Below are 23,387 nucleotides of genomic sequence, written 5' to 3'. Positions count from 1 at the left end.
TGGCCATCTGGGAATTAGATGATCTTTTAGGTTCCTTCCCACTGTGATAAATAGAAACTGAAGTTTAAATCTTGGCTCTGATATTTATCAGCCAAGTCCAATGGGCTCTAATTTTTCTCAAGGATAAGATAAAAAATTTGGGAAAGCTCTGAAGTTCTGTACATCTTAGGGTCACCAGAGAAATCTACTCAAAAATCTCATTTACATTATGAATAACCTTCTATGCCAACACCTTTTACTTGTTCTGGATCTTTAAACTCGAAATACAAGAGCTCTCCTCTTCTAAACCCAATCAGGAGGAAAGAAGAAGAGAACACATGCTTCAAATATTTGAGAAATGTTCTTTGTTTGCCCCACCTTCTTCCTTTCCTAAGTCAGTTGTATCCATCAAGGCGAATCGACATGCACTTATGTTATACACTGTTTGCGACACACATACTGAGTGCAAGCCTCCTTAGCCTTCTCATTATTAGCTTTTAGTCACACTTCACTTGACTCTGTATACTTTCCAGTGTCTGTTGGCCAAAACCTACTTAGTTTGCTCCTATTTCTTGAGTTGCCCAACCACCATGTCTTATCCAAGGATAAATCCTGTATTTGCTTATAGTCTAGGCATGACTTCTGTATCATCTTACAAAGTATAAAGGGAAACATGATTATGAAGATTTGGGTCGAGAGAGATGCTCATCCTAAATGAAAAAACAGCTTTGGGAGCAGAGAATAGAGAACCTATCCCTACTACTGAGGTCTAAATATACCTGGGAAAGAGACTGCCCAAGTAGAGCACTGAAATATAAGAATACCAGTCATCCCAGAGCTATGAGACCGGCCATGGTGGACACACTGGGCACATGGCTTTAAAGTTGTCTGTCTTAATGAATAGAAGATGTTATAATGCTTTTTCTTTTTGTAGTTGCTTTTAATTCAATGTACATTTTTGAAAAGTTAAATAACTAGAGTGGTCCCTTGGTGTCTTGGGGGTTTTGAAACCCTTTGAAGATACCAAAATCCACAGATGCTCACGTCCCTTATATAAAATGGTATAGTATTTTTTTTAAAAACCTATGACTGTCTTCCTAGACTGTCTTCCTAGAGATGACATATTTTAAGGCATCTCTATATTACTTATAATATTTAATATAATGTAAATGACATGTAAATAGTTGCTGTACTGTATTGTTTAGGGAGTAATGACAAGAAAATGTCTGTACATAATCAGTACATATACATTTTTCTTTTTCTTTTTTTAATAGTTGCAATATGTAGTTGGTGAAATCCAAGGAATGTGAAATCTGTGAATATGAAGGGCCAACTGAGTATTGAGTTTTCTAAGTTAATTTTTGCTGCAACCTTGAAAATTTGTATAATTTTGAAATTTAAACTCTTCTAATTTGTATTCCTTCTTTTCAGTATATCTTACAGATTTTTTATTTTCCAAAATTATGTTAATATATAAAATATAACTCTTAAATTTTGCTTTGAGAAATACCTTCATTTTCAGATTATGATTTATTATGACTGTAATAATAAACCGTCATCATTTAAAGGGCCAACCATACTAGCACATAGAAGATGCCAGCTTCTTGTAACTTGATTATTTCTACCACCTATAATGAAGCTCATAGACTTTATAAAGTTGACATGTGCTAAAGAAATAGAAAACTTAATAATTTCTGTAATATAAATGTAATTTCTGTTTAGTGATGCCAGAAAAGACTGTTAAAACCTACTTACTTGTAAGAACCCTGAACCCAAGGTGGTCAGCTTGAGTCATAAAAAGTCATAATTAATTAAGTACATACGATTAGCCTATGAGAAAGCCTTGTTTTCTTGTTCCAGTTCAATGCTCTGTCCAGAATAGTCGTGGCAAACTGGTGGCCTGTGTTCCCAGTTTGCTTCACCCATTCAGGGTCCTACCTCGCCCTCATAGACATTTGGGATGTCAGCCACTCTAACCACTCTGTCCTATGGTGAGGTGGAATCTCCCTTGCTTTTCTAGATCAAGGGATACTCAGGTCCTCAAGGCAGCTTGCCACTCTGCAGGGCCACTGTAGGGAGGCCTTGGGGCGTGGAGGTGGGAAGGGGCCTGGCTTGTGTGGAGTTGAGAAGGATCCTGAGTGCTAAGATCTTGGGGAAAGGTCCCAGATCTATTCATTAATGAAGACCCATAGCTAGAAGAGATAACTTTCCCACTGCTTTCACAGGTCTTGCTATTCTTCTTAGGGAAGAGTGGAGAGAAGATGCTTTTTAATCCCTTCAAAAAGGTAAATCAGCTTCTCTGAGACAGATGATTCTGGAAGCTTCCTTTCCCATTTCTACCCTGCAAAACATTTCATTGTCAGAGATAAAAATCTTGAAAAACCAGGTTGAACAAACATTTGGTGTGCATGCATTTAATGCAGACACGCGCATCAACCTATGTCAAAGTGTGGAAGTTTCTAATTCCTTTGTAGTTTCCACTGCAGAGAGAAGGAAGGATGGGCTTCCAGAGAGGCAGAGGCTGGGAAGAAACTAAGAGAAGAGGGCAGCTGAGCTGAGAGGAAGACTTAGGTGACACCTGGCTGGAACACACAGACATCCGAGGTGACAGGGGTTCCCAGAGGAGCCCTTCTCCAAAGAGCTGCAAAGTGATTGTGGGGCAATTCTGGGGTCAGAGCTGCATAACCTGTCATTATTCTATGATGACAGACTGTTCTCTGCAGTCTAACCTTGTTGTCACTTTGCTGTGTTCTAATCTGTGCTTATCACTTTGCTGGGAAGTTGTTCATCAGTGGTGATCTCACTGAGCCATAATCTCTGTACTTTCTCACAAATGCTTCCTGCCCTATAGGATGGCTTTGAAGGTAAATGAGATGATGCATATGGAAGAGGTGATACCTGACACATATTAGATGATTAGCAGATGTAATCTACATCTACACATATTAGATGATTAGCAGATGTAATCTACATCTTTCCTCTAAAACCAAACCACGGGAAACTCAGCTAGACCAACATTATATCTTTTGACCTGTAAACCACTAAGCTCTGTGTCCTTCTAAGATAGTTCTGTGCAAGTCCCTTTTGCCTTTTACATTGAGAAGAAATTCCCCTTTTATTAAGTTTCAAAGTTAGGGGTAGAGGAAAAAGTAGGTATAATCTCCTGACAATTTTGCAGTAGGCTGGGAAGGAGGTGTGATTTTTAAAAATATGGTGACTATTTAAATTAAAAATAAATAGCTTTATTACAGTTAAAGACACATGGCTATTAATTCCCCTCAAAGTATGACCCCTTGCTTTGATCATACTTACACTGTCATCTTGCCACTTTCTGAAGAAGTCCCAGAAATCTTTTGTTAGTGTCTTTTTGTGGCTGCCTCAATGTCCTGAACTGATTGCAAATATTTAGTGCAATTTTCCCATAACAAACCCTATGGTGTATCATTCACCTTATTCCCAAGTTCTGACACCATGTGACTTCTGACTTTTCTCCAAAGTCAAAGTGACTGTGAAGGGAAAACATTTTGAATTGATTCGGGACATCAAGGCAGCCACAACAGCACAAATAAGACATGAAAAAGGACTTTTAGAATCACTTCAGAAAGTGTCAAGAAGGAGTGAAGGGGGAGTATTTGAGGGGAGTAATGGCAATGTTTCTTTTACTGTAATGAATTTTAAAAATTTAAACATTTATTGTGTTTCTTTACCACGCATCAGTGAATTGTTGTCCTTTCACGATATCTGGTGAGAAATGGCAAACAAAAACTCTTCCACTAATTCCTAAAGAATCTGCACTTCTTTCTGAATAAGAAGCAATGAATACTCCAGTTGATTTTTCTCTAAGAGAGTTCTTCAGGCTTTTAATAATGACACATGTATCAGTGAAGAATACAAAAGTTAGTAGAAACGAATGTGTCCGTTGAGTGTGGAATAACAACTGAAAGGCTTTCTTTTCCCTCCTTCCTTCTTTCCCTCCTTGCTAGTATCCTAGCCCTTAATTTCATTCGTATAGTCCCAAAGTGCCAGACTGTCTCCTCTGTAAACTGAATACTTCAAAGCTTATCCTCCAAGCTTCAGAGAACCGTACCCCTTCCTGTTCTGTAGGTTGGCACAATTGGTTGTCTTGACTTCAGAGAAAGCTCATTAGCAAGAATGGATGCAGTAAAATTTCCCCAGAGTTCCCCCTTGGAGGCACCAGGGAGCACTCTTTGGTGTCAGATTACAGAAGGAAAAACCCAGTTTCCGTTGCAGTCACCCTGTTGGGAGTTCCTTGATCTCATCCACCAGAGTTCTGTCTTTGCTTTCAAACCAATGTAGGGACCTTTATCCACACAGCTCGTGTCAGAAGTTCATCCACTTGATATTTACTTATTATACTATAAAAGAAAAATTATTCACCCAATACTCACTAAGTATGGCAAGAAAGATGTCATTGAAGACTACTGCAGTATGGATCAAGGCTGTTTTAATAGAGGAGAAACACCGAAGTGAAGGACAAGGACAAGTGAGGATTTATAGCCAAAAGCTGAGTGAGGGGATGGGTGGAAGTCATTAAGAGGAGCTGGTTAGATGTCAAGGATGGGGGAAGGAGACAAGGAATTAGATGAGTATGAAAGGCGGGGAATTCCCAATAAACTGGCTTGGCAGGATTCTTTGAGGAAACCAGGCCAAAGAAGAGGCTTAGATTTAGGCAAGGTGGGAGTCGTCATCAATATTCTGACATTCCCTTTGGTAGGAATGGTTCTCTAAGAAAGCGCCATTTGGTCAAGACTTCGAAGGTCAGAGTCAGCCCGGTGAAGGAAACAGAATGGGGAGGAATGCTGTAGATAGGCAGGAAGAAAGAAGAATTATTCTGAACTTTATGCATTTCTCAGCCACCAATCTGAGGCAGCATTTCTTCCTTTGCTTGTTCTGTGAGTCTTAGAGCCATTCAGGCATTTTGGTGTAAGAATCGAGAACCTTGCCCCTCCACTGCAATAAATTGCTAGTGTGCAGTTTTACTGAGCTTCTTTGAAAATGAATTTCAAATTTCTACTAGATAAAGAGCATTTACAATGAGATATTCTGGGGCTCATTTTGTACCTTAATAGGTATTATTAATTACTAGCCTCAGTCCAATACATATTGTGAAAATCAGTCATGAATCCTTCCCCATCACACATTACCAAATGGAGAGAAGATGATCCTATTTCTAGTTGAGAATGACTGTGTAATCACAAAGATTTCCACTAGCTATCAATTGCCTCTTTCTATTCAAATTGTCTACCCATTCTAAAAGAGCCAGCCTTAGTCCTGATTCACAATCCTTCCAAGTTGTGCCAGGTTTAGGGTTTCTACAGCGGGTGGTTACTGTAGATATTCACTGTTGCTCAGGGTCCAGAGAATTAGGTATGAGGGAAGAACACAATTCCTGATTTGAAACAGAAAGGTCCCGATCTTTTACTTGGTAATATTTTGTACAAGACAAAGTTAGGAAAACCATCCTTTTTACCTTTGTTAATAGAGGAGGGACTGGTAATAACTCATAAATTTTAGCAGGCAAGGATTAAAGCAGGGGGAAAATTTGAGCTACACCTTTCCAGAGACTGAACATTTACTTTTTTTTTTCTTTTCCTTTTTGGCAAATAAACTGCTGATGTTCCTAAATCATTCCTTTCCTTGAGCATTTTCCCTTTGACAACATTTTCTCTGGCTTTTAAAGATAAATATAGGAACTAAATTCCCCCTATGGCAAAATCCCAGGCCCTAAAATTTTGAGTTTTCTCTTCGTGAGTGTATTTAAAATTACATGCATTTATATACATATGCAATGCATTTTCCAAATTCTGTTTTGCTATTCAAAGTGTTGGATATATTGGATCCAATTGGAAGACAATGTTTTACAGTATCTCCTGCAGTGTAGCGAGTATTAAGGGGCAGCAATAAATAATAACCAGTGGCTCTAATTGCTTAGAGAATTGCCAAGTGATAATCTGTGATGTAATTAAGTGGAAGAAACCAATGTTGTCTTTAAGCACTTCCATAAAATAATTCCCCAGAGAGGCATCAGAGTTTCCATGATTGAAGTGACCTGAAAGGATAAAATTAACAAACCTTCCCACCACCTTTTGGATTTTTTGTTTTTTGCTATTGTTGTTGCTAAAGGAACTACTTTGAACCTGCATCTATCTATGCTATTATGATGGTATTAAATGTTACATTTTGTTTGTGTCTGATTCCTACAACTAGCCAGAGTGCAAATAAGGTTATGCTCTAACTTAGGGCCAGAAAGGGGGTCCATGGAGCTCTCAGGCACCTGCTGAAGAAGAGAGTACAAAGCCAAGGCATTGCCACTCATGGGTCTCTATAATTTGCTGACCTGGGCTGGACTGAGGTGAAGTAGATGCCTATAGGCCCTCTTCCAGAAGAAAGTCCCCCACCTCTAATTTGATATAGATAGGTAGATCATCTACATCCAAGCTGGGCCTCAGCTACCTTCTGAAACATCCAAAGGGGATTTGTCTTTTTGAGGTTAAGCACAGCTTCAGTTCTGGGTTTGCAGAATGTTTTCCCCTTCTAGACAATGGGCATATATTTATCCCAGTTTCAGAAGAATGACCAAGCCACTTGTCACATTTGTTATTTGTGTATCACCACTAAGTATTACAGGAGTTGATCAAGATCAAGAATCCTTCCCATCAGGTTTGCCTTTCTGGTACCCATACTCAGAAACAGTGTCTCCCTGCGCTTGAGAGCTGTGGCAGCCCCAGCAGCCTTATGTCCGTCTTCCTCCAAGAATCCAATAACCTTGAGGTGTGCTCAGGAAGGTAGAGTAGTTGAATTGTGATGGCCACGTAGAAGTTGCCAACCTGAAAACCAGCCAACAAATCGCATTTCCATCAAGGCGGATTATAAAGCCATCTTAGTGATATAAATGTCCTAATGATTTCCTGTGCTCTCTTTAATCTTTCATGAATCTGATTGCTTGCTGCTATTTCAGTGGCTTATGATTAAGAAGACTAGAATTTTTTTAAAAAGGATAAACTGACTTTAAAAACTTCAAATCAGATTATAGACTCTCTAAATCTGATGTCTATTAAATATTCTGATGTGAATTTAAGGGTTCAGGATCCTGTTTATAACCAACTAATTTTAGAGCCTTCCCAGTGCTTATCTTAGTTTTAAGATTGTGTAATTTTGCCAGAAGATAATGATCTTTTCATTAAGTGTAGAGGTTTGGAATTTTCACTGACAGTATCAATTTTCTGAATTAATTAAAATTGTGAGATGTTTTATATGTGCAACTCAAACTACAGCTATAGCTTCCACAAAAGGCAACACCTATAGAGTTGTTTTGCGAATGTTCTATTTAATTCAAGGTTTTCTGCATCCTGTATTTTCAATTTTGGTAATTTTGGAAAGGTGTCTGTTGATTTTAAGAATGACTGCAAAATATCACCAAGAGGGACAGGAGTATAAAATCATTCAAGTCCATGTGGCCCTGTTGCTTTTCTAAGGTGCCTATGTCATCTTATTGCCCATTTTCTTATGGTCAAAGTGATTTTGTGGCTATATAAGTCAGACAGGCTTAGGAGAAAGAATATTACATTTCAAGTGGTAGCTAATAGATTACCATGAGCCCTGTACAAGATTTGTAAGAGTCAGTTGAATTCCATAGATACCTATACCAGAGGAAAATCTTGCTGTTTGTGACCCCAGACTCCTTAACTCCATGGTTAGTGCTCAATAAATCTTTGTGGAGGGATTAATGAATAAATATATGCACATAAAGGGGTTATTTTTGTGATTTTGGAAGATGTCCAATTTGTAGGGTGTATGCATACATGCGTTCACCACCAAAATTGTGAAATCATTTTAAGTGATTGGAAAGGAAGGCTGATAAACCTGGCAACCTGCCATTGCTTTCGGATAATAAATACAGAAAAGCTCTGGTTTAAAAAGCTTTCATTGGAGATGGAATAACTACAACAAAGTACTAAAGTCAATGCTAATTTAGCTGAATTAAGTGCTTATTTGGGTTCTTGAGTCTTCCTAGCTTTTACTTTTCTGATGCTCCTCAGCCAAGGGAGTTACCAGAATAGACAAGCATGAAATTAATTTTTCATACCCATTTAGTAATGGATGGCATGCCTGTAACTTCCTCCCATTAGAGTGTCTTCTTTTCTGTTTAAAAAATCCTTCTTTGGCTGTCCCCTAAAGACATTGGCCCCCTTCTCATCCAAATTGCTGAGTGAAATAAATTCCTTCCTCACTTGCATTTCAGGTTGTCATAGAGTGGAGTTTGGGGACAAGCTCTTTTCCAGTGGGCTAAGAATTTTATGGTATACCAGTCTTTCTTTCTATAAACAACCACCTAGCATGTGTTATTCACTCTCCTAGATTGTCATTTTCTTACTGACTTCATTCATACCCACTCTAACCTCATGTGAATATAGGCATTGCCCTTTCTTAAACCAAAATTAAATCTCAGAGCTGCATTTCTTTTTCTCCTCCTAAAACCATGGTGCTCAGCAGCACATTATTTTCTATTAATCTGACCCTTGATGGGAAATGTGACTAAGGCCACGTATCAGACATCAGTACTGAGCATGAAAGACACTGAGGAGGAGGGAATTTACCCACCCATGATCTTCGGGTGGGTTTGTCTGTTTTCAGCATTTAAACCTTCTGGCTAGGTTGGTTAGCATTTCTGCCTTCTTCCCACCTCTAAGAATCGTTTGTTGAGTATCTGCTATGTGAGGGTACTGGTAATTGCCAAGGCTTCAAAGGCAAGTATCTCATACTCCCATCTTTGATGGAGCAGAGTCTACCAGTGGAGGCAAGTACTCCAATAAGTAGACATATCTACAGTCCGTCTGACTCACTTCCTACCTGAGCTACTCTGTCCTTAATAGTATCACTGCCCCTTTCACACCTGCATCTAATCAGTAACCAGTTCTATCCTGCATGCTCTTAGTTCCATCCTGCATGCTCTTACATCTCTATCATTTCCTCTCAGCTCTCATCGAATATATTTCAGTCACCTCCTCCTAATGGGGCTTGACTCTGGACCCTGTCTGTGATCCGCATGGTCCCTATTGGCAGCTCAAATTGTCTGAAGCATGGCTGATGATAAAAAAGACAGTTTTAAAAAAATTAAAGACAGTTTAGCTAGTTGGTTTATAAGCAGGCAGTCAGTAAGAGACAGGCCTAAGATAGAGTTGCTTAGATATAAATAGCACATACATCGATCAACAGCTAATTCAAGCCATGAAACTAGTTAAACTTAAAAACGTAAAAGCAAACACAGGAAAAAGGATAAAAAGTTAAGACGAAGATGCACAGATAAGAGCACTTCCTCCCAGGAAAGAAACTTTTTAGGTAGAATACTCTATTAGTTAACAACCCTTTCCTACTTCTGGCTACCCTTCAAGAAACTAACAAATGCAGAGTTAACTTGGTCTCCTCTGAACTCCTGAATTACTGGTTTTTTTAGACTCCGCATTACTAGTCTTAAATTTCAATTGCTTATTCTAAACCCACAGAGCAACCTATAACAGGTGATCACTACATGACAAGTTCCCACTCTCTGCCTATCCACGTAAAACCAAGACAAAAGAAGCACACCTACAACCCTCCCTACTGTTTTTCTTCTTGTATTCCAAATAAGCACTTCCCTTGAATGTTCTTTTTGTTCAAATCTCAATCTTTAACTTTGGGAGGCAAAGGACTCAGTTTGTGTGATGATAGCTGTTTGGCCACTGCTTCCCACTTCTATCCAAACAGTCAAGAATTCTCCCAGCAGGAAGAAAAAAGATGGCTCACAGTACGTTTCTTGCCTTCTGTACAACCCTTTTCACCAGCCCTATGACATTGACAAGCTTACCGGTGTCCCCAGCGCATGGTGTCCATACCAGGAGTGTCCTGACTGTAGCCAGCAGGTTGGACACATGTGGTTTGCCTGAGCTAAACTGAGTGAAGAGAAATTGCCTTGGGCCACACAAAAAGTATGTAATAGTGCACATAAGTAACAAAACATCCTTTTAGAAGTGGTTTTTTTTGGGGGGGGTTGGGTTTTTTTCCAGTACCGGGAATTGAACTCACGACCTTGCGTTTGCCAGGCAGGCGCTGTGCCGCTGAACTAAACCCCCACCCCCTTAGAAGTATTTTTTATTATAACACAGGTGTGTCCAATGTGGTGTGCAGATTGAGCAAGCTCTGGTCCACATTTGTAGTTCACATCATTTTTACATGGTTCCTCTGCTCTTTCTCTTTTATACCGAGTGTCCAATTCTCTCCTTCCTGAGGAACTAATTAAAAACTTTTCAAAACCCACCAGACTTAAGTTACCATTCTTTCTTGAGGGCCCCAAAGACTCTGCAACTCCTGTTAGCTTCTATCTGATAATATATTTACTCGTGTAACGAGGAAAGCCTCCCTGACCATTGGCCCGTCTATGCACTAGTCTGAGCCAGTTGCTCTGGCATAATTATGAGCATTATCGCATTATCATTACCAGCGCGGTGGGAACTGGTGTCCTGTCACAGGTGAGGAAATGAAGCCATAGATAAGTAAATCAACTTGCTAAACTCATATCAAGCAGCCAGGACCTGAATCAGAATCTCCCTAACTCCAAACCCTGTGCTTTAAAGACTATACTTTTTGCCTCCCATTTTCATATTTTAAAATGTCTCCTACTGGTTTCTATCTTTAGCAGAAAAGTATAAAATATCTTTTTATCTTATGTGTCTTTTGTAAAGTAAATCTTCATTAAATCTTTAAAAAAATGCCTTCTGGCTCCAGTTCCAAGTACTTCCAAATTTTCTAAAGAAGACATTACATATTTTAAAAAGTCATCAGCTATTGAAATAAGCACATCAATGTCTTTAACGTTAATTTCATCCTCTTAGATTCTTGGGGAGATTTAGAAACATCAGGACCATATATGATAAAATATTAATTTTATTTATTTGAACCAAGCAACTAGGGATGTTAAATGGTGAGTTACACACATACACACACACACCTGAATTTCTCAATCAAGAATTCTTGTTGTTCAAAGAAACAAAAACAAAGCAGAAATCAAGATTATAGTTTGAAAGCTTCAGTTTTAAAGGTTCTGCATGGTGGGTGTGAATACTTGGCATTCTGGTCTCTAGATCCGGAGCTGTGTAGGTCTGTTAGAATTAGTCTGCAGAAACAGTCTCTTATCTCCATGTTTTGAGTGAGAGAGCACTATTCTCACCATTTTTTCATCTCGTTTTTTCCACAGTACTTCAAAATCAGGGCACTGTTCTTAGACAAGGATGTTATGCTTTGTGTTTTGTCCACAATATGGAATGGTAGTACTTGATAGGGATAGACAAAAGTTTGAATATTTTTGTATAATATTCACCATTAGTTAAGTTTCTATGGTTTATTCTGAACCAAAAATTTAGAAAGCAGATGAATACTATCTGCTTTCTCTCTGAAACTCTATAAACAAAATCTTGACCTTGTATGTTATCAGATGTTAAATAGCGTTCAACATAATATTCAGTCTACGATGCTGAAGCTTTGAAGGCCAGGTATTCTCACTACAACTACTAATCTCAATAGGTAATTCATTATTCTGTTATTATATGCAAATGTATTCTTATGCTAACATCAATCTAAAGTTTTCTTTACCTACCAAGATAGAATGAAACTAGAAGAGATGAAAATGCATTTGAGAGGGCCTCTTTCCTTTTTCTTTCTTTCTTTCTTTCTTTCTTTCTTTCTTTCTTTCTTTTTCTTTCTTTCTTTCTTTTTCTTTCTTTCTTTCTTTCTTTCTTTCTTTCTTTCTTTCTTTCTTTCTTTCTTTCTTTCTTCTTTCCTTCCTTCCTTCCTTCCTTCCTTCCTTCCTTCCTTCCTTCCTTTCTTCCTCCTCTTTTTCTTTCTATCCTTCATTCCTTCCTTTCTTTCTTACCAATTCCTCTCTCTCTTCCCTTCTTTTTTTCTTTGCCTTGTTACTTTCTCCTCCCATCAAATTCAGTGAGGCAAAGTTAAATCTGGGATTTTATTCTCTGAGTGATCATCCTTGTGAGAAGAGGTTATATAATTTGACATCCTAAGAGTCAGTGTAGTAAATTTAAGATTAATCTCAAGCTAATATTGATTCTATTACAGCAAAGCCAAACATTTATTAATATCTTCCTTAAATCTGTTTTCAGAGTGCAAACTTTTCTTTTTTGTGTGTGTTATACCACTAAGCAACAGGGAAATTAATTTACCTAGGAGCACAGTGGCACACAGATCAGAGACATTGTCCAGCTAAAACCCAAGTCACATAGGAATTTTTAAAATCAGTTTAAGAAAATGTATGTGCCGAGTTTCCATCCCAGAATATTTTTCAAAGATCCTGAAGCCTGGAAGAGGAGAGAATAGGTTCACTTCAACACAATCCAGTTGAGTTTTGCATACTTTCCATTGTCCTGCTACCACCACCATCATGAAACCAGTGGGACCAAGCACGGCATCCCTGAAACTCATGGAGATACAAATGCTAACCCCTCCTGGAAGGTGCTTCCAATTCATAGAGCCCCTTTGCATACTGCTTTTTGCACAACACTTGAAATAATCTACACATGAAAGAACAGAAAGTCGCCACTTGGTGGATTTCAGTCTTTTAAGAGCAGATGCATGCATCATGAAGGGCAGAGGCAGGATGTCAAGCCAAATCACTTGTCTTTAATACAGGCTTTTTGGCCCACTTTATCAAAAGAAGGTTCTTTGCCAGTCCAGATGCCAAACACACGAGGAGCTCCACAGGGCACAGTTTTCTTTTCCACCTTGCCCAAGGCACCAATATCAGTTAAGGGGAAAATCCCGCTGTGTAATTGAGAACTGTGTCATCATTACGTTAGTGATTAAGTCAGAAAGACGTTTCAAATAGCACGAAGACCAAAAGAAACCAGTACAGATGCAATGTTTCTGCACCCGTGACTCGGGGATAGACCCTTAGAAGCAAACCACGTATCCAATCACTTTTTGGTTTGGGGTGGACCTTAAAAAATTATTGGAGGAAAAAAAATCATGAACACTTAGTTAAAATAAGTGTTTAAGAGGTTACAAGTTGGACCTACCCAAAGAACTTTACTGACATTGGCAAACTTCCTGCTGTAGCAGAAAAATTAATAAAGGAATATGCACTGGGACTTCAGACTTGACTAAAAGCTCCCACCTGCTGCTTCTGAGAACCAGTGTCACCACCTTTACATGGTTACCTATCACATATGGCCTTATTTTTCTTTTGTGAGTCTGGACTTGGAACCTATATTCTAAAATCTCCACTAAAAATTAAAAGCAGTAATGAATCACTTGTTTGATCTTAAATTTATCTTCTCATTAATAGGAGCTTACAGATTTACACTATTTTGTATGTCATTTGTGTTGGAGTTTAGTGCCTCCAGTAATAATATTGGATGCTCAATGCGTGAAACCAACAACAGAACCTAAAAATGACTCACTATTTATAATCTCTAATTGTTCACAGTACAACCATGAAACTTATCAATAAAGTCCTAATTAATATGAAGTCTTTTGGGGGAAAAATTTAAGTTTTTTATTTTGGGGTAATATAGTTGCATTTCATTGGGCAATTTGCACTTAACAGGTGCTTTTACATACATTTTTATATTTCAGCTTAAGATGATCAAAGTAAAAATCATATCATCTATAACTGACTACACTAATAATACATACTTTATAGAAAGGATGAAAGAAATGTAAATATCCATTTTTCATCTGTTCATTTCGATAAAAATGCTAAAATACTCTGATTCAATTGTGACTGGAGGCAATAAAGAAAATAAAATGTTTTTCTCTGGGTTATTAATCATTATATAGTTTGATAATATATATGTCTAAATGAGTTTATAGGACGAAGGGATTCTGAAAATATCTTCTCATTTTATAATTTTCTTTTTTTTATTTTAAAGAGAGTAGTAAATGAGAAACAAAGAATTAGAACAGTAGCAGCATACCAGTATCACAAACATAAAGAAATCAAAGTAAGAACATTTGAAGTGATAGAGTCTCAAGACAAAATAATACCAATCAACAGCGGTTGTTACATTGCATATCGCTATCCTCAACTACATTGCTCAGATTACCAGATGTAAGAATGAAAGGTTGCTCAAACCATTATAGGGAATAAGAACATAACTCTTTGGTAAAACAGTAGAGATAATGCAGAGTTTCACTAGGCAAGATGATAGGAGGTCACCATTGTAATTCCATTGCATATTGTTACCTTCAAATCAGTTGCTCAGACCACCATGAGAGACAAACATGCACGATCGATCAGAACATAAAATGTTGTAATCATTTTACAATTTTCATGGAATAATGGAATTGTTTTTGATCACTTTGGTTTGCTTAGCAGACTAGAGTGTAGAGACTTATAATGGCAGAGTATAGGCTCTAGTGGGCCTTTCTATTTTATTTTTTTAATTTTACTTTAAAGATAGTAGTAAATGAGAAACAACAACAACAACAAAAAGAACAATAGCAGCATACCAGCATCACAAACATAAACAAGACAAAGCAAGAACATTAAAAGTGATACAGGGTTTCAAGACAAAATAGTACAAATTAACAGTGGTTGTTATATAACATATCGCTATCCTCAACTAGGTTGCTCAGATTACCAGATGTAAGAATGGAAGATTGTTCAAACCATTAAAGAGAATAAGAAAATAATTATTAGATAAAACATTAGAGATAATAGTTTCACTAGACAAGATGGTGGGAATTCACCATGGAAATTGCATTGCATATTGTTACCTTCAAATCAGTGGCTCAGATGGTGTTTCTATTTTAAAAATTTACTTTTTATTTAGAGTAATTTTAGGTTTGCAGAATTACTATGAAGATGGCACAGGGATTGACTCCGTATGCTGCATCTAGTTTTTCCTATTATTAGCACCTTACATTCATATAGCTTATTTATTACAACTAATGAAGCAACACTAGTATAAAACTACCTATGGACATACCTACTCTCCTTTGCTGTCTCAGGATCCCATTGTAGAGACCAGGTGACATTTAGTCTTCATCTTTCTTCAGGCTCCTGTTAGCCTTGACAATTTCTCAGACTTCCCTGTTCTTTTATAAACTTGATAATTTTGATGACTAATGGTCAAGTATTTTGGTTTTTTTGTTTGTTTGTTTTTGTTTTTTCCGGTACTGGAAATTGAACTCATGACCTTGTGCTTGCCAGGCAGGTGCTGTGCCACTGAACTAAACCCCCAGCCCCTGGTCAAGTATTTTGTAGAATATCCTTCAACTGGAATTTGTTAAATGTATTTCTCATGATTAATCTGGCATCAGAATTTTGGGGGAAGAAAATTCCAGAAGTAGAATGCCATTTTCATTGCCATAGCAACAGTAAATAGTGTCAACTGTCAGCAGCCTCCCTGGTGAGGCTGACTTTGGTGACCTAGCTCAAGTAGATGTGGTCAGGTTTCTCTACCATATGGTTACTTTTTTTTTCCTTTTTGGGGGAGGGATAGTGTTCTATATGTTTCTTTTATTTTTTAAGATTTTATTTTGTGGAGAAAAAGGTAAAATAGAATTTCATAACAAAATAATAGAAGAATAACAATAGTTAATACATTGCATATTGTCATCTTCAAAGTAGTTACTCAGAGTACAAGATATGGGCATAAAAATTCTCCAATCGATATTAGCACAACCTTTCCTTTTCAATAAACTGAGACACTGATAGTATAGCTAACTTCCATTTTTCCTCACTTTTCCCTTCCTTCCTTTCCCCTTCCCCTCAATCTAGATCCTTTTTCCTTTGAAACAATTTCTTCCCATTTCACAATATCTATCGTACAGGGCTGGGGATTTAGCTCAGCGGCAAAGTGCCTGCCTTGCAAGCGCAACGTCTTGAGTTCGGTTCCCGGTACCGGAGAAAAACCAAAAAAAAAAAAAAAATATATCTATCGTACATTTTAGACCTTTTTACTCTTTCAATTTCGCATACCAGGGAGACAATATGATATTTATACACGTGAATCTGATTTATTTCACTTACGAATATGGTGTCAAATTGTATCCATTTACCTATAAAAGTCTGAAGTTTACCCTTCTTTATGGCTGAGCAACACTCCATTGTATAAAATATCATATCTTTTTTATCCATTAGCCTTTTCTCCTCTTTCTGTCTACAGAAGTCACTAGCCTCAGGCCACACTCAAGGAGTGGGGAGGTTTTTTTAATGTCATTGAGGGTGGCTTACCTTTGTAAATTATTTTGTCTAATGGGTATTTTAAAATTTAAAAAGCTGGAAGCATTGCACAAGTAAAACATGTTGTGAATAAGAAAGTGGGAAGTGATAAGAAAGTTCTTCAGAGGAAGCTGAGGACTAAGATAATGAATGTAATAAGGGTAGCTAAGGTGAGAGTAGGGGCTCGTTTCTCAGCGTAAGGAGAGCCTCACGTCACGGAGACACATTACATTCACTTTTTTCCTGCCCACCCTGTTCCTCTGGAAAAGTGAAGCATTTAAACATTTGGAAACTATAATGAGTCCGTAATCCTTTCACTTTATTCCGGGGATCATCTCATGAATATAACACACTTTCTTTACTGCCAGGGTCTATTCTGTCTTTTGGTCTCCAAAAGGAACAGAATCCTTTCCAGGATTCCAGACAGAATTCAATGTATTTTTGGAAATGGATGCTAGGGGGGCAAATGATGAGAGTGATGTTATCTCTATTTGGAGGAGAAAAATGAGGTAGAGTGATTTGCTAGAGGTGTTCATAATTCATTAGCTCTGTCTTCACTGTTCAGGTAAAAGTGTTCTCAAGCCTCTTCAAAGAACTTCTTGTCAGTGCAATAGTCGCCTTCCATATTCTCCTTGATCTTTCTTCTGCATTTGATGTTAAATACCCTGTAGTGCTGCACAGCTATTGCTGTGTAACAGATTATCCAAAAGCACAGTGGTTTGAAAAACAATCATTTATTATTGTTCGTACATCTGTGGAGCAGATGGAGTTTATCCAGGTTGGGTTCAGCTAGGTGGTTCTGTTTTTTATGGGAACTGGCTAGTTGGCTGGGGGTCACTGCCAATAATCAAAGCAAGTTCCATAGACAAGGGACTGTGTCTTCAGTGAGGCCATGGCTAATGTGTGGCTGCAGGTGTTAAGGAAGTATCGGGACTAGTAGTGTAGTAGTGAAATGTATCATACTCTTGCTTGCTGAAATGTCCTCTCTTCTTTAAAAACACAACAGTGTCTTGAACCTTTCATTTTAAATTTTTCTTTAATTCTTCTTCCGACCATTTCAACCACTGTATGCAGGCTTCACCTAAGGTTCAGTCTTTCAGTCTTGATTGTCTCTGCAAGTGTGATCTTCCCAAAAAACTTCTCCAGCCTCAAATTCCTTGGTGCCCAAATAGGCAACTCCAGCTTCCTATGGGGGATTTTCATTGAAATTGCCCACACTCATAACGTGTGGTCACATATTCTGTTTAAATCAATGTTTGTTCCTATTAAATGGTGTATCTCTGGAGAAGACTTGGGGTTTTTGATGAATGATGCAAATCTAAATGTAAAAGCAAACCTCCCATGAAAACTTGCCACATGATATCTCTAGAAATTAAAAAAAAGAATACCTCTGAAGGAAAACAGTAATTATAAGGAGCACTGTTAAAAGCGATTTCTTCAAGAAATTTATTCTTTTCAAATCTGAAGATTAGGTACAGTATCATGATGACCATATTTATATATTTGAAAGTATACGATGTGGGAAGATCTGAGGCTTTTACTACATGACAGAACTAATTCCAGTGGATTTTGGGGAAGGAAATTGTAGTTTGATAGAAGGGGGAAATTAGTAAGAGAAACTGAGCAGAAACAAAAAGATTTGTATACCTCTTTTTAATATTAAATGTCACTTTTCTCTCCCAGAAGATCTTAGTCCCCATTTTCCCAATTAGCAGTTAGAATCCTATCCACTCTTTGCAACGGATATCAAGCATTCTTCCCTCATTGCTCAAATTTTATCAACTCTTCTCAATTCACATTATGAATCTCCACCCCTTCCCAACTAGATTAAAGCTCTTTGAAAGTATAAGTAAGACAGGCATGCAATCCTGATCTTATAATAAGCATTTAGTAAATTCTTACCAGATCATTGTTCAAATGCAGATTTTCTAACTTGGTTACAATGCAAAACCAGATTTGACTTGTTGAGAATTGGATCATTCGACCCTGATTTCATAAGACTAGGCTCTTGATTTTAATGAAAACCTGGAGATATAGAGGATTTTTCCATCACTTCACATCCAAGCTTATATTTCCTACTCACCAAAAAGGAAGCTAAAATTAGAGATTTTCAAAGATCTTAGATTTGTAGCAGAGATAATTTGCTGGGTGAAACAGCCGAGTCAATATGCCTTCATTTCTTCATGTTTGGAAATTATTCCAAACAAAAATGAACTGGTAAGTGGGAATATCTGATGTGGAGGAATACACATGACACGGAGAACTGTCAGCCTAGTTTGTATTCAGGTCTGCCTGTTGTCATAGTTACTGATGTACTCAGAGTGATTTCCCTCCTGAATCACACTCCACAGACCTACAGTGAAAATAAGCTATTCTTCCTGCTTTATTTTTTATTTTTTTCTATTCATGAATCAAAGCTAAAAAATAGCGTCAGTTGCATGGATGTTTTTATCCTCATAACGATTTTAAACACAAAAAATGCATAAAAGATGTTTAATCAAAATAAGCGCCTCTGATTAAGGTCTCACCTCATTTGTTCAGCATTGATTCACTGAGCACCTAGGTACCGCAGACAGTATAAGGATATGACCCAGTTCCTGCCTGCAAGGATGCTACAGCTCTGTGAGGGCAAGCCAAGAGTATGGGCTATATTTTGGCAAAATGCAATCAATGCTATGATGGACTCATAGTACAGAAAGCCATGGGACTGCAGAAGAGTGACACCTCATTAAATGTGGGACGCTGCTGGGGTCAGATGAAAAGGAAGCACCTGTTCTGGGAGTCTCAAAATATTACCCCTGGGAAGTTTTGTAATGTATTTTCAGTCATTTTGGGTACGGAAACCCAACGTGACTCTGCAGGCTGGCCTCATGGAGGAGTGGTGTGAGGAAACCAGCTTTGCCACCCTCAGCGTGCAATCTATCATGTCTACCTGTCACAGGCTTGCACTCACACAGGACTCCCCTTTCTGCTTTGGCCATAGGAACTCCTTCACAGACATCCTCCGTGCCATCCTGCTGTCCTTGGAAGTCCTCATTGAAGATCCGGAGCTTCAGATAAACGGCTTCATTTTAATTATAGACTGGAGTAATTTTTCCTTCAAACAAGCTTCCAAACTGACACCTTCAATCCTTAAACTGGCCATCGAAGGGTTGCAGGTATGTTCAAAGACTGCACAACACCAGACGGTACGACTGTACTTATTTCTTACTTATTATTGCAACCAAAGTAGTATTTATTCTTTAGAACGGAAAAAAGAAAACTTGCTTAAAATTAGTCTGTGAGTGCTTCATATTTTTACCTTGGCTTGGTTTAGATGTTTGTGTTGTTTTTAATTAGCCTTCATTTTCATTAATAACTCTAAATTACTGTTACCACAGGCACAAATTACCTACAGTAGCAGTAATGAATAAAGCTTGGGTGATGTTTGGCTTAATCCATCTGAGAATTCACAAAAATTAAAACTAGGAAACATCTGCTTTATGAACATGTTCTACGTAGCGGTGGCATGGGGATTTTCCAGGGTTTCCAGAAGCGTTTTTGTGCCCCAGAAATGCACCCAGCAGATTGTCATTTCCCTGAGCATCAGATGCTGCAATATTTGTGCTGAGGTGGATTACTTTGGTGCACACAAAGGAAGCAAATAAAACTCTACTCCTGTTTGTATAACAAGTTGTCAGTACTTTGGAAAAGGGATTTTTGTGCTGTGTGGAGGTTAGAATGGTCTGTCTCTAGGGATCCTTGTACTTTTAAAGGATCAGTGATTCTATGAGAGATAATGCTCCTTAGCTTCTGGGTGACATATTGTCACAGTACACAATTAAGGGAAAAGTTTGGGGAGATTCAGAATCAGCATAGATAAAAACTCATATTCCTACTCAGTTCAGTTGGAAGACTGATTTGGTGCAGTGACCCCACCCCAATAAAAGGCAGTGCTGTACAACTATATATAAAGCAGAATATAGACACTGGGTAATTCTCAGATCAAGCAGTCATTCCTCCTGCCCTTCGGAGGGCGCGGGCTCAGTCACCCATTGCACTCTGGTAACATAAGTAATTGGTAGACTGTTTCTAAATTACGGCCTGTTCATAGTTTGTGCCAGCAAATATCTAACACACAGACGGCCTCAGATAAAGCAGTGTCTATCACCTGGATCTTATTGTAATAAAATTATTTCCCATGTCTCACAGAAGAAAAAGTAGGGCTGACATTTCAGAAGAGGAGAGGGAATGCCAAATTGTCCTGGGTGGTCACATCATGCAGTGCATGGGTTAGGGTTGCTTTTGCATGGGAAATCCATGGTGGTTTAAAATCCTGATGACGGACTTGCGCATTCTTGGCTCTCAGTCACTTTCTCTCAGGTGTAAGGCCTGTCTCCAGCCTCCTCTCTTAGCAGCCTCTCCATATCTTAGCTCTTTCCCTGCTTGTTGTATCAAAGGGAGTTTCAGAGAAAGCTTCAAGGTTTACTTCTTCCCCATAGTTAATCTGACTATATTTCTGGGAACTTCTGCATAAGCCTCATGTGCTGTCATCATTTTTTTTATTTTAAAGAGAATAAAAATTTAAGAAACATTAAAAATGATATAGAATTTCAAACAAAATGAAAGAAAGTCAACAATGGTTGTTATATTGCATATTGCTATCTTCAAAGTAGTTATTCAGATTACCAGATAGAAGTATGAAAAATTGGTCAAAAATTTAAGCATTAACTGTTCCTTTCAATAAACCAGTAGAAATTAGTAGTGCACTTATCTTAGCTATCTTGTGTATACATTTTTTCTTTCTTCTTTCTTTTTCTTTCTTTCTTTCTTTCTTTCTTTCTTTCTTTCTTTCTTTCTTTCTTTCTTTTCTCCTTTCCCTCACACCAGTTGTCTTCGCTTTGAGCAGTTTCTTTCTCTCTCACAATATCTATTGTACTTTTGGATTTTGTTTTACTCTTTCAGTTTCTTACACTAGGGAGACAATACAATGTTTAAATATCTCACCATTTTTTTTTTTGTGATTCAGCTTGTAAGCCTTTATAAGATTGTTTAATAATTCATAAAGAAAAATGTACTTTATATGACCCTATATTTTAATATTTCTCTCTGAAAATGTGTGGGTTACATAAGTTCCTAGCTAACCTCACTGGGGAGATATATGTATACTAAGTTAATACACATGAATGTGTTTTAAAAAGTAAATCTATACAGAAATTTAAGGTATTCTTATGAGAAATATCAGATGACCTTTGGTGGGAAAAGGTGGGGCCCATATGGACCTTCACTTGTCATGCTCCAGGGTCTAAGATGAGTTGCACAATGTTCTATAGCTCCAATTAAGGAGAAGGAGTCTGAGGAGAAAATGTGTATCCACCCTTCATCCCAGAGCAGTGGGCTGGGCCTCCTACTTATATGCCATTTTTTAAGGCATGGTAAGACCCCTTGACTATCGGAAACATTAGGACAATCTGCAGCCAGGCTGTCTGGGTTAGAGTGCAGCTCTTTCTGCCCTCTTTGCCCAGGACCTGGAATTCTTAGAAAGGCTGAGATCTTCCTACTAGAGAAACTGGGCTGTGCTGCAGCTCCTCCCTCATGGATATAGATGCCCCCAGTTTGATCCTGTAGTATGTTGTCTTGGTCACACGGAAGACATTTTGGGGACTACTGAGACAGTTCTGATCTTGTCCCACAATGAGTAGTCAGCCCTGGCCAACCACTAGCAGCTGATTGCACCAGGCTGTCCTCTCTCTGACTCCATGACCCACCTTCATCTTCTCTACCAGGGACCTTTCTTCATCACAGGGCTCATGTCCATTTCCAGGTAGCTACAAATCCCTCTGATATGAAAAACCAAAGTTGGAACCAAGCAGAATTAATCCCTCTGTAGTCACCAGTGTTGTCCAGAGTGAGTCCCATATGGTTTCCCTTTGCTAGCTACAAAGGCTCAGGAGAAATTCACAGTATCTCTGAGTGACTTTAGTAGAAAAGGGGACACTTGCCTAGAGCCAGAATGGGTGAGGAAGGAAAGCCCTGCTCCTCCTTCCCTTCATTACTTTCTCCAGTCCTGAGCAGGCTGGGTGACCGCAGAGCTTGGGAGAGATCACAGGAGAGGCAGAACTTCTGTTCCAGGGTGGAGAACGTGCTCTCTCTGCTGTCCTGCTTCTCCTAGGGCCAGTTTGAGAAAGCAGCCTTGTCAGAAGGCATAATCAGAGCATGTTTGTGTTCAGTCACCTGGTTTGAGATTTCAGCTGTTTGTAGGATTTGTCTAGGGTTACATGCTGCTAAACCCTGAAGATCTGAGGGCCTTGGGGTACGATGGCTGCCCCCAAATATATGCAATACAATACCTCCCATGGGGAGAAAGGGTCGGTGCCATCTCAGACAGCTCACTGTTGAGGACGTGAGAAGTTAAGGTCCTTTTTGGTCAGTCTTGTACTTTGCACCACATCTTGGTCCCAGAGTCCTGAGCTGGTTCTTAGTTTTCCATAAATTCAGTGGCTCAGAAACCTTTAATTTGTAACGCTTGTAGGTTGGGCTCCCAGGAAGCAGACTGCGTCATGGGGATTAACACGCAGGGGATTTGTTAGGCAGAGAGCTTAGGGTCAACACCTGTGGAAGGGAGGCTACTGGAAAGTTTGGCAGCAGGAGAGTTACGCTGGGACCCAGTCATTCCTCCTGCGGGCCTCAGGTGCTCTGAAGCTGGGGTGACCCTCAGCGTCACCCTCAACTGGGGTCAAGGGCCTAGGCCAGTCCTGGCGATCTATGGCACATATGCTGCGGCCAGCTGTTCATTATCACTGAAACTCCGGGGGAGCTGTTGTCTGAGGGCTCTCTCCTGGCAGCGCCCCACCTCCTGCTGGCTGCAGCCAGGGATTAGAGCGTTTACTGGAATAAGCAAAAGATATTGGAATATCCTACTATGTAATATCAAGGAGATTCCTTTGTTTTGGGTCTGAATGTATAACTGTTCTTTTCCTGGTTATACACAGTCCTGATTAACCCCAAAATGGAGGTGTCACAAATGATGGGGACTAGGATAGCAACTCAGTGACAGTCTTCTATTTAGATTGATCAGCTGTACTTTTGTGCTTCAAACTGTAACTATCCTGCCTCTGACAATCATCAAAAAAGTAACATAAGGGGCTGGGGATTTAGCTCAGCGGCAAAAGCGCCTGCCTGGCAAGCGCAAGGT

The 23,387-nt window shown here is 38.8% G+C and overlaps 1 protein-coding gene across 1 annotated transcript in view; it reads left to right on the top strand.

Annotated features, from left to right (window-relative positions):
• Window positions 1-23,387, top strand: part of Clvs1 (clavesin 1) — a 195,493-nt gene that overhangs the window by 66,587 nt on the left and 105,519 nt on the right. Inside the window, exon 3 of the mRNA XM_005392175.2 lies at window positions 19,197-19,371. Within this exon, the coding sequence (XP_005392232.1) occupies window positions 19,197-19,371 (175 nt within the window). The remainder of the gene's footprint in view (window positions 1-19,196; window positions 19,372-23,387) is intronic.

This window comes from Chinchilla lanigera, unplaced genomic scaffold (genome assembly GCF_000276665.1).
Source record: "Chinchilla lanigera isolate Chin_1 unplaced genomic scaffold, ChiLan1.0 scaffold00043, whole genome shotgun sequence".
Lineage (NCBI taxonomy): Eukaryota > Metazoa > Chordata > Mammalia > Rodentia > Chinchillidae > Chinchilla > Chinchilla lanigera.
Note: the sequence above shows the minus strand (reverse complement) of the source record. Positions and strands in the feature narration are given on the sequence as shown.